Source organism: Cebus imitator, unplaced genomic scaffold (genome assembly GCF_001604975.1).
Source record: "Cebus imitator isolate Cc_AM_T3 unplaced genomic scaffold, Cebus_imitator-1.0 Scaffold236, whole genome shotgun sequence".
NCBI classification, from domain to species: domain Eukaryota; kingdom Metazoa; phylum Chordata; class Mammalia; order Primates; family Cebidae; genus Cebus; species Cebus imitator.
The window spans coordinates 1298975-1311222 of NW_016107551.1; the positions used below are offsets into that span (position 1 = coordinate 1298975).

General features: G+C 32.9%; 1 protein-coding gene across 1 annotated transcript in view; it reads right to left on the reverse strand.

Annotated features, from left to right (window-relative positions):
• Window positions 1–389: 389 nt before the first annotated feature.
• Window positions 390–12248, reverse strand: part of LOC108282193 (WD repeat-containing protein 7) — a 138509-nt gene continuing 126650 nt past the window's right edge. Inside the window, exons 16-18 of the mRNA XM_037727678.1 lie at window positions 6556–6654; window positions 4000–4118; window positions 390–2031 (exon numbers count right to left, since the gene is read on the reverse strand). Of these exons, the coding sequence (XP_037583606.1) occupies window positions 1810–2031; window positions 4000–4118; window positions 6556–6654 (440 nt within the window). The 3' untranslated portion in view covers window positions 390–1809. The remainder of the gene's footprint in view (window positions 2032–3999; window positions 4119–6555; window positions 6655–12248) is intronic.

The window sequence follows — 12248 nt, forward strand, 5'->3', positions numbered from 1 at the left end:
GAATATTATAAAGTTAATGCCCATAAATTATGAACAAAGAATACTTTTTTTTTTAAAACAAGGCTGTCAGGGGAGTTAATAGAGGGTGAATCTCATCTCTTAGGCTTCTAAAGTTAGAGGTCAGAGCCTACATCCCACCAAGACCTAGATAATGGGAGATGACCCAAATCTAGCAAGTGGGTTCAGGTGCCGGGCAGCCAAAAACAGTTATAGATGACCACTACCGTTAAGTGACCTAAATATACACATTAGGTGCATTATACCAGAATTATGCCCTACAAGAACTGGGCAAATATATTCTTGAACAACGAATACTTTTTTCATACTACCTTCTCATATACTCAAAGACAGAGCTCTCTTCATCTCAATCCTATTTTTTTTTTGGAAGGTTTTTTTTTTTTTTTTTTTTTTTTTTTTTTTTTTTTTTTTTTTTTTTAAATATTCTGGAAATTTTAAAATCTACACATATTTTTAAAAGAATCTTAAGCCTAACACCTTACATAGAGCTCGTATGTCTAGGTGTCCTGTTTTTTTTTAAACTTAATTTGTTCTATTAAAATAGAAAAAATTCCCAGTAAGCAAATGACAACCTACATTCACTGAGTAAATATTTTATTGCTCAAACAATTAAGAATTTTAACTGGAGCTGTTAATATGTGATATTTTGGTTATATGTGAAATATATTTTTGCATTTTTATAGGTTATCAAGTATTCAACAAATGAATCATGCTTACTATGGGCTAGGAATTGTTCTATGGACTTAAAGATTAACTCATGCTACACACATAATAATCCTATAAAGTCCCATTATCATCATCTTTATTTCAGCTGCGATAAAACTGAGACTAAGAAAGCTTAAAAAAAGTGCCCAAGGTCACAAGCTTGATTAAACATCCCCTATAGTCACCATTGGCAAAGATACGGTAGTTAAACCAGCTGTAACAGTTATAAATCTTTCTGAATTTTGTTTTCATTTTCCCTCTTGTACAATAATGTACTGTCCATCTGGATATATGGAATGAGTACTTCATTACCAAGAATAACTGGTATTGGTAAAGGGTCATTTAAAATGAGTCCACTTAAAACCCAGGCCAAATTTTCATAATAAAGAGTTTTTTTATTAACTTTCATTAAGACTTTATCTTTCAAAATTGAAACTAATTTATAATGAATATAATTTAGTCACTTAATAAGTGAGAGACCTTCAAAAATTTCTTTAGTAACTAAATTTTTTTTAGAAAAATACAAAACAAACCAAATGAACTGGAAATGAGTACGCTCTCTGGGAAGAAAAAAATGATAGCAAAATACAACTTTTTTCTAATGTGCATTCAACGTAACATAATTATAAAGGTTTTATTTTGCAAAAGAATATTCAAAACATTTCAACAGTTTTTCTAACCCTTTCAAATTATACTCTAAGAGATCTATCCATTAAAATCCTTCCCAATTTTCGCTTGCTAAATAGTCCATGAGTCTAACTCTACCAGATCTTTGTTTTTTAAGGATTCACAATTCCAATGTCAACTACCAAGAGGATCTGCCTTGTATCTGAACTAACGTATCAGCAGATCAGTATCTAACAAGCTGGCATCCAAAAGCATAATAATGCAATGGGCAGAGGCACATGTTAGTATTAGAATCGGATATTTGATGGGGAATTTTATAAGAAGTCAGTTCATTAATGAATATTTTGATATAGACAACCATTGCCTTTTGTTTTTTAAAGCAAATTACAAACTACGGAGATTCAGAAAATAATAAAGCAGAATTTGAGTATCTGTTCTTTTCACTTTAAGATTAAAGACTCACTTTTGTTGATGGGTAGTAGCAATATGTTTGTGAGTATAGGTACTTTTTCTACATATGCCTGCAAAGCTTTGGAAAGAAACATGAGCACTCTTACGTGATATGACGTGGTCTATGTACTGAGGTAGGTAAGGAGCCCAGGCATCGATGGCTTCCTTCCTGCCTGCCTGCTCAATTCTTCTCAGTTCTGCTAGAAGCAGGGCCTGTGCGGCTTCTCTCACCTAAGACCATAGACCCAAACGTAAAAGCAGAAAGTGGATTAGTTGAGGAGGTATTTATAAACTAGAAAATTTATAATGAAATGAAGCTACAAAGCATAAAAACCATATTTACATGAAAAAAAAACTATTAACCGAATCAGTTAACTATTTAAAAATTAGATGCTAGCAAATCAAAGACATTTTAATTAATGATTTCACTGAAAAATATTTTAACACTAATGGAAAGAAATAGGTTTCAACCATTTAATCATCTTTGGGGTTAAGACTTCATTTTCCAAAGCATTCTTGAACTTTCATGTAGCATTTTACTTTTAAAATTTCTATATTAACATTATCGTTAAGCCACTGTGAGAGCTATTAAATTTGGGTTTTTTTTAGCTTGAAGAAACTTAACCCTATCTATTTAATTTCTTTATATTATATATACTAAGTAGATACTATTATTTATACAAATATGTATAAATTAACATGATTCATGTATACCTAAGACATACTTAAATAATTTGTTTTTGACAAATAGGTAAATATATTCCTATATAAAGGAATAACTTCTTTTAGTTCTATAGAGGAAATCACTTTTCAAAATTATACATATTTTTCTTTCAGTGTAGCATACAACTTTTATTTTGCAGTTTTAAGTTAGTTTTATTTTGGCAAAAAAGCCACAGGCATGAAGTCAAAAAAGCTAGTCAATTATTAAGTGACGTACCAACTTATTAACTCTTTTTTTTCTGAGACCAAGTCTTGTCCTGTCACCCAGGCTGGAGTGCCATGGCATGATCTTGGCTCACTGCAACTTCCACCTCCTGGGCTCAAGTGATTCTCGTGCCTCAGCCTCCCGAGTAGTTGGGTCTACAGGTACGTGCCACCATGCCCTGGCTTTTTTTTTGGTAGTATGTTTAATAGAGACAGGGTTTTGCCACATTGCACAGGTCTCACCCGCCTGGGCCTCTCAAAGTGCTGAGATTACAGGCTTGTGCCACCACACCTGGCCAATTAACTGTTTATAATTGACAAGATAACTCAGCAGCATCTAAATAAGAGTTCCAGTAAAAAAGCTGTTTTTAAGTATAAGTGACTTCTGAAGTGAATTCAAAATATTAAGTCAATGAAAACCCATGAAAATATTAGTACTGTGCAATACCACTTGAAGTTGAGGGAAGAAAGTCCAGGAAGGAAGTATATTACTTGTACTTATATTTGGAAAATTAAGAATCCTGAATAATATAAACTGCAATGGCTATACAGGTTAAACGCCATAATAAGGAAAATCTTTATTAAACATTTCCAAGTCCTCGGTAATATATTCCAAGTAATATCCAATGCAGAATAAGGCCATTAACACAAAATGATGGCTGCTATTTATTGAGCTGCTACCACGTGTCAGGCTCTGTACTTCCTGTTTTACTTGCATCATCCGATTTGGTAATGACAGCAATCCCATGAGGAATATATTATTATCCCCACTTTACAAATGAGCTTTAAATAGGTTAAGTAAATTGCCCAGGGTCACAGTTAATAATTGGTGGTACTGATATTTAAACCCAGGTCTCTTCTAATTCCAAGGCCTCCTTTTACAGTAACACAGTACCTTTCATTGAAATATGGCTATTCAATTAGAATTTATGTGATGATACTGAGTGTGTATTTCTGGAGGAGGCAGGTTTATGTATTTATTTATGCATGTGTGTGTATGATCTGTACAGAAACCAAACTTAACAAATAGCTCCATAAAATATCCAAGACTATCAGTCACTGAATTATTTTAAAAGTAAACAACCCAGCTGGAACATTACTGGTTGGTACAAAAGCTGAAAAAGAAAACATAAATAACGAATCCACATTTTCTATCACATAATGAACAAATCATACATCAGATAAACACTAATCATTTTTGTTTCAAGTTTACATTTTTGACCAATGCATTTTTAATATTTTTGTTTTTTATCTTTATCACCTCAGCATTACCTCCAAGCATCGATCTTGCCATCTTCGGGCCAGCATCTCCAGAAGGGGAGGCCTAAATTTATCCAATCCCAATAGGTCTGGCAGCATAACACAGTGCATAGCAGCTAACTGACTCCAACCTGTCAAAAAATGTCATATGTTAAAAACACTTAAAACATTTTGCCATTCCCTAAGTCAAAAGGTCTTTATGTAAGCATACCAAAAACAAAAAAAAGGCAGGTATGCTAAGTTATATTACAAATGATTTTAATTTAACAGTAGACATTTGTACAAGGAATTATACTAAATGTATTTCATCCCTAAATCATGTAATTGGTGCCTATGAGAATTCTCAACATCTTAAAACAAATGAATTTCCAAAGGAAGTATATCCAAATTCACAAGAAAAACACATTTCTTAACAGTCCCTCTAAGATAAAACATATTAAAGAATGGTAAAACACAGAAATAAAGACGTATCAGAGCAATAGACTTGAAACCACTGTCAGTTAAAAGGGCATTCACACAGATATCCAAAGATAGGTTTATGTCACTTATGGCGCTCTGTGTGTTACTATTGTTCAGCCAAAAGAGATGTCCTCCCTTTCTGTCAGAGGACCTCTCATTAAGGTACTTACTGACCCCTTTTCTTACAAAATGAATCAGTTATTTCATCACAATCATAACTGATCTAAGTAACATAACCCACAATTCTGAGAGAAAAAAAATGAATTCAGACATTCCACAAAATAAAAATCTGACGATTCAAAATTTATAAAATCTTAAACATGGTTAAACCAATCTATGGGAATAAAAGTTACTTTTTCTAAAATTCTAATTCACAATATGGAACTTGATTATAGGAAAAAAGATAAATACTGTATGCCAGTGCAATATTTAAAAGTATTAGATAACAGACATGCTCAAATAATCACTTCAACCCTATTTTAAAGGTATGTGAAAAATATATATACAACAAATGCCTCTTATCAAATTATAGATGAGGCCACTATTAACCCATGAAAGTTACCATTACTTCCTAGGGATAATAAAGACAAGTTATCAAGGATGGCTGCAAACTGTCTGCTATCATATTACAAGGTGAAATATCTGTGAACACAGAATTTTAGCAAAGCAGTGTTTTGAAATAAGCTAAACTGTAATCTTCTTAAAATAACGACAAAAACCTTACCATAAAACTTTAAATAATTATTGGAATTGTTAAAGGGAGTGAGTGAGTGAGAGAGGGAGAGAGAGAAACTGACAAGTCACTTATCTAAAGATTCATCCTTTTAGTGAGAAAATTCTCATCAACTGATAATAAACATGTCATTACATTACTTAAGGTGATGGGAACATATTTTAGATTATAACTTATTTACAATAGAGGGAGATACACTTTATATATACATGTATGCATATACCTGGTCATTTCCTAAAGTATTTCAATATTTCATATAAGTATAAAGTATATTCATGAGCTAAATTTTAGCATGATGATGATTCTCACCAAGGCCCAAAATCTAAGTGTATTTTTGAATTAACAAATATTGTAACAAATGTGACCGTAATTATTTTTGCTAAAATTCAGTCTTAACATACAAACCTTAGTACAGTTCTATGACAAGGAAACCAAAAATAAAGTTATACTTTTAAGTCCCCATGTTTTCTTTCCAAAGGAGTGGTACTTGCTACATGGGCTCTGTACTTTATAGACATTGCAACGTTCCTTCCATTTGAATGGACTAGTAATATTGCTTTTTCATGAAGAGCCAGGTTTTCCTGTTATAGTTTTGATTTTGAAAATTTCTTCCTTATTATGCAAAGTGGTAACTACGAACACAATGAAGACAGTGGATTTAACTCAGAGCTCACGTTTCATTAAGCTTCCAGGCAGTACAAATAATCCTAGAAAGTCTTATGGAATAAAGGTTTGTAGATCCAATTCCCATTTTCAGAGCTCCAAAAATATTTTTGACTTGTGTTACCCCATAGAGATAATATGGTAGCCCAACTACACCTTAAATACTGAAATAATGAATTTTTGCCTGAGCCTAAAACAGAAAACTAGGAGAACAGGTGAATTCCTATCGGTCTATAATTACTGATGCCAATATTCAATCTGAAGACTTTTACAATGAGAATGTTAATTAAGAAACTCCCTAACAACTCCCTCTAACTAGCATAAACAACCGTGTAAAGAGAGCAAAGTGTGTCTGTCACCAAGTAATGATACATAAAATAAATTCATTAGCTCTAATGCCAGAGATCACATGGCCAACATCATTACAAAAACCAATCCACCTTTAACACTGACTTTACATCAACGGTTGGCATATTTGCACTTCCTTAACAATTTTTTAGATTATAGGAAACATGATTTATACCAGCCAGGGGTAACGTTACATTTTTATAACTGGCTCTTGGCATTGACATTAGCAAATAAAGTCATAAAATGGGAACTTCAGAATCTCATACATAACAAAGCAGATGAATGTATAACTCAGATAAAAAGAACAGGTCTGTTAGAATAAAGCACAGATTGAGAGAAAGTTGTTAGGAAGTTGAGAGAGATACCTTCATTTACTAAGAAACAGGTATGTAAAGCAGGAGCAGAAGCAGGGTCAGAGCCAGAGTGATCAGCATCAGACCGAGCGGAAACGACAGGTGCAGCAACTTGCAGAGGAAAAGAGAAGAAATAAAGAGGAGAGAATTGAGGTACAGCAGTTTCTGAAAAAACGCTTAGTATTAGTGAAGAATGAAAAACAAAGTTGGCAAAACAGAGAATGTGGAACTGAAACGATGTTTTCATCAGAAGGGCATGATCATTAAAGATTACAGCAGAAAAATGATATATTTTATTGAACAGTAATCACAATAAAGTTCAAATTCCTCTTAAAGTGAAAACCTAATATTCTGATAAATGTATTGACTAATACAAAACGTAGCTCTAAAACAACTAAAGCCATAATGAAAAAATGACAACATTAAAAACTAGCAAAAATGTTATTCAATTTTTAAAATGTATCACTTAATGAAAAAGCTTGATGTTGGTCTTCATATTACCAGTTACATTTTTCTAATAGTTTATTCTCTGACATTATGTGTAAATTATTTTTAAATTTACAAACCAATATTCACCGAGATCACTTCAACTTTTCACACTTTTATGAAAACCCAATTTAAAATATCCCAACTTGCAAAGAATATATATATACCATATATACCATGTTTAACTCATAGAATCCTAACAGGTTCGTTCATTGTAGTGTTTTTTAAAAATTATTTTAAAATGCCTCATACACTAAAAAAGGTTTTGTGAATTTTGTAATTCTTATAGAGGTACCAATTCACTCCATACCCACCCCCAATAAAGTTATGTTGCCAAGAAAATGTTTCAGCTTAAATTATCATATGAAAAAGCAAAGGGACCGTATGGCACACACATTCTACAACTGGAGGTCAATGTTAAGATTTAGAGGTCACCATTTGACACTTCCTTCCTATGGCGAAATTACCATATGTCATGCACAAGCATCTTCAAATTAATCCCTCTCCTTTCTTCTGTCATTGAACAGCAATAGGTTCGGGCTCCTGAACAGATTAAGCATTGTCTACTGAATGATATGTTTGCTTTTCATGCAGTGAAGTTCTTTTGTGACAACAGGACAGCTGCATGAAAACAACGTTTTCATAATTTCCACACGAATGCATCATAATGTCAATCAGGCACGTGTGAGGTAAACAGCAGAACCAAAAGTAGTCCATGAAAAGTGACACAAAAAGAAACTCTAACTCCATAAACCCTAAGAAGCACGTCTTGCACAAATGAAAGTTTCAACTGGGAAATTCTAATTCTTACTATAAGAGATCTGTTTTTTGTTCCTTATGATATTACAATTATTTTATAATGTTATACTTACAAAAGAAATAGAGCTGCTTTTAATTCTGTATTTCATAAAATCTACAAACTAATCTTGCAAAGAAATCCCAAATATTTTTATATTCCATGGAATAATTTTATTTTTTACTTATCATTTTTAATTACAAATTCAGTGATTATGACCTATAAATTATTCATCCTCCATGCAAAAAGTTGATAAGCCTTTGTAGCAAGGAGCAAATTTTCAGGTTTTAGTTTTCGTTCTATCAAAATGTTCCTCTGGTGGCTTGAATTAGGACTTTTCTGTATTTTTTCAAAAATGGGGAGAAATTATTATCCCTGGAAAGGCTGTGTTAATTTTATATGGTTTTACCCTTAATTCTGGAAGGACAATAGAATGAGAGGGTGAGGAAATTCAATACAAATGAAAAAAAGTTTAAGATTGAGTGGTCATTACCCTAACATAGGTCAAATAAGTAGTGGGATTGTTTCATATAAGGAACAAGTGTAAAAGGAAACTAGAAACGTTACTGGCAGAAGTGCTAGAGTAAGCATATGTCTTAATGCAATATTGTTCAACATATATAACTATTTTTAAGGAAAGAAAAAACAGATCCTGGGTATTGTATTTTTGAGGTCATATTTAAAGGACATTTCATTTAGAAAAAAAAGCCACTGACACTCTTCCTTTAATAAGTTTTGTGGGCATTAAAAAAAAAATCAAGAAAATATTGTAATAGAAATCAAGGAATCAGATTTACCATGCTTTAAAAATCTCTGCATCTCCACCAAAAAATATTTTATTCACACTACCTCACAAATTAAATGGTAAACTCTAGAGCACTTTCATAATTCATCAAGAAATTAAACTCTGCTACAGCTTTTACAACTGTCTATATTTAAAAAAAAAAAAATCAGCAAGTAGCAGAAATAAATTACTTCCAAAAAGCTCGATTTAATAAATAATAAATCTGAGGTTTCATTGGGCTCTGAATATGAAAGATTTATACCATAAAACACCATCAAGCATTTGACTTCTTAACAGAAAAGCTACTATGTCACCTGTCAATTTGCTTCTCTCATTAAGGATTAGCAAAACATAAGGGAAAACAGTTTTAGCACAGCTTCAACATACTGACAGAACTAACACAGTGCCATTATTTTACCTGAACCTCTTTCAAATGCTTACTCTCATAAGAAAAGACAGGTGAAGACAAAGCTGTGTGACAGCATGTATATGCACACATCTACCCCAGCTTCCCCTTAAACAGCAATACATACATACTCAATATTACAACATCCCTAGATTCTGCTTCCGAACAGGTATATTTCAGTTTTTAATTGAAATCTGATTCTAAGCTACACTTAAATTTGATTCTAAACCACTCCCACTGTGATATTAAAAATATTTTATAGGACAGAAAGTTAACGTATTTTGAGTGGCAGGTGCTCCATACATATTGTTCTAATTCTCGTTACCTCCTATCACACATACACAAATAGCCCTTTCCAATACATTTTTCAGAGACAAAAATTTAGAAAGTACAAAAAATGCGATGCTTAAAAAACTGAGTTTAAAAGCTTAATACAAAAAAAAAAAATAAATAAAAAAAATAAAATTAGTTACTGATGAGTCCTTTTAAAGTATTTCATGGTAATCATGTCATGGGGAGGGTGGGTGAGGGGAGAGAAGGAGGACGAGAAGAAAGAAAACATGAAAAAATTACAAGTTAAGAAACTTTGTAGAATTAATCACCAGATGCTTAACATAAAGGCATTTGTCACTAAGTCTGCATCTAGTCCAGGTATTACAGAGCAACAACTGGCTTTCTGGAAGTTTTCCTCTGTGTTAATACTTTTTATGTTTTAGGTAGATGGGCATTTTAGTCATCTTCTAAATCAACAGGAAACATTAGGATAAATCATTAATTCCGCTTTCATTGTCTCTTTTTTAATGCCTGACTTTTTGAGGTACAAAACTAGGTAAAGCAACCACCTGTTTGGTTAAGCTTAATTGTATCTTAAATGCTTTATGCAATTGCCATAATTAATTGACTAACTTTGCTATGAATGCAAAATTGGCAAGAAAACTCTAATTATCCTAATTCCTTGTTATCTGAAAAATTCCCACTCGGTATTTCCTAATGCCAAAAAGATTACAAAAAGCTATAACAATACATTTAACTATTATCATGACTAAAAGATTAGAAAACAAATACATTAGTAATGATCAAAAAAGCTTCCTCTTTAAAGAAAGAAAGCCTGCAACCTTGTGTGTGTAGTAATCATAAAGACTGTGTCTTAGACCCCCATTATAATACTATCCTTTAGCATAATACCACCAGATGCAGATAAAAACAAAAGTGCCTCATAAGGGGGCATATTACTATTTCAAGAACCCTGACTCATTAAACTAATTGGCAAAATATGCCTGATGAGCTAGAGCTGTTTTGTTATTATACAAGAAGGCACTGAGCTTTAATTCTGCATATTTTAATATGTCCAATAGAATTGGCAGCTCATGCAACATGTATGGCAATAATATAAGCACAGCTTTAATAAGTCAAACAGTATTAAAAAGCTCATTTTGAATATAGTATTCCACTGCCCCATCCCCACGTATGGCTCCTGAGAGGAAATCACTTTCAACCATTTAAACTATTTCTTACAGCATTTACTTCCATATTACTAAATAATATAATATGCTAATCCTGCAATTTCATGATTTACCAAATCTACACATTAGCTATTGGTTACTGTGGAAGATGATTTAACTCTGACAAACCACATCTCCTAACCAATCTCCTTTCCTTTATTTCCAATATAAATATAATAAACTATTTTATATAGATTTTTAATTATATAGATATATTTTATGTATCTCGCTATATAAATGATCATTTATATAGAGAGATAAGTATCTATATGGAAATAATGTTCAATGTTGACTCAGATAGCTTACTAAGATCATATTTCCTTCCATGGACATGTTCCTGGGGTGTTTTCTGAATTTAAAAATTCTATTTTCTCCCCATTTGCCTTCTTTTCTATGTACCTATTTCTAAGTTAAACCCTTCAACAGCTTCTCAATGATTTTCCACATAGCAGGATCATTTTCCCATGAACCATCTCTTCGGAAGTCATCTCACATCCCTGCTCACGTCTGTCACGTGGCTGCCATCCCGAGACTTCCCTTCACTGTCATCCTGTCCATTCTCCCTCAGTGCTCTCTTCAATGGGTTCCCCAGTTCCTGGGCCCTGTGCTTTATTTTTCCCTGGTTTACTTCTTTATTCTGATGGAGCACATCTTGTAAAACTTTGCTGAGAAAAGGTACTCAATATGGTAATAGTAATTTTTTAAGGCTATGAGGTCTGAAATTACCATTATTCTGCCTTTTTATTTGACTGATAGTTTGTATTCAGAATTCTAAAAATGCAAAAATCATCTTTCTTTGAGGTTTTATGAGACAGGGTCTTGTTCTGTCGCCCAGGATGGAGTGCAGTGATGTGATCACAGCTCACTACGGCCTCAACCACCCAGTCTCAAGCCATCCTCCCAACCTCAGCATCCCAAGTAGCTGTGAATACAGGTGCACACCGTCACACCCGGCTAATCTGTTTTTGTTTGTTTGTTTTGGTAGAGGTGGGGTTTCGCCATATCGTCCAGGCTGATCTCTAACTCTTGGATTCAAGCAATCCACCTACCTCAGTCTCCCAAATTACTGGGATTAAAAGCATGAGCCACCACGCTCCACCTTTCCTCCACATTTTTAAGAAACATACATCTTCTAACCAATCTCCATAGTCCTCTCTTTAGCTTAGGGTTACTATTACAAAGGCCAATAACATTTTTACTTCTTATATATAACTAATGGAACTGTTAAAGTTAGTCCAAATGTTTCAAGAAACCATACAGAGAAAATGAATATCATTTAAGTAGTATGATCATGTAACCGATTTATTTGGAAACTAATGACAAAAGCAATTATATTAGCAGCTACGATAATTTCAAATATATTACTTACACAATGTTAAAGTTTTTGTGGTATTGGTATTTCTAGACACTGTATTTCATAAATAAATTCCTATCTGAGTAGTTACTGCAGAGTTCTTGGGCAACATGGGCATAATTGTTTGCATCAGTTATTGTAGGGAATAAATGGAAAACGCAGAGTAAAGTGCATGGTATGTACTAAGTAAATACACTTAGTCATGTTACAAATTGATTACTACCATTCATCCTGGTGCTGATACAAACAATATATAAAACCCTTATTTAAGTGATGGACTCATTAATAATCTAGACCATTAGATAGGGAACCACCAACTGAACACATTTAGAAGCAATACAGAAATGCAATGTCCAAACATTCTTAGGAAAAAAAAA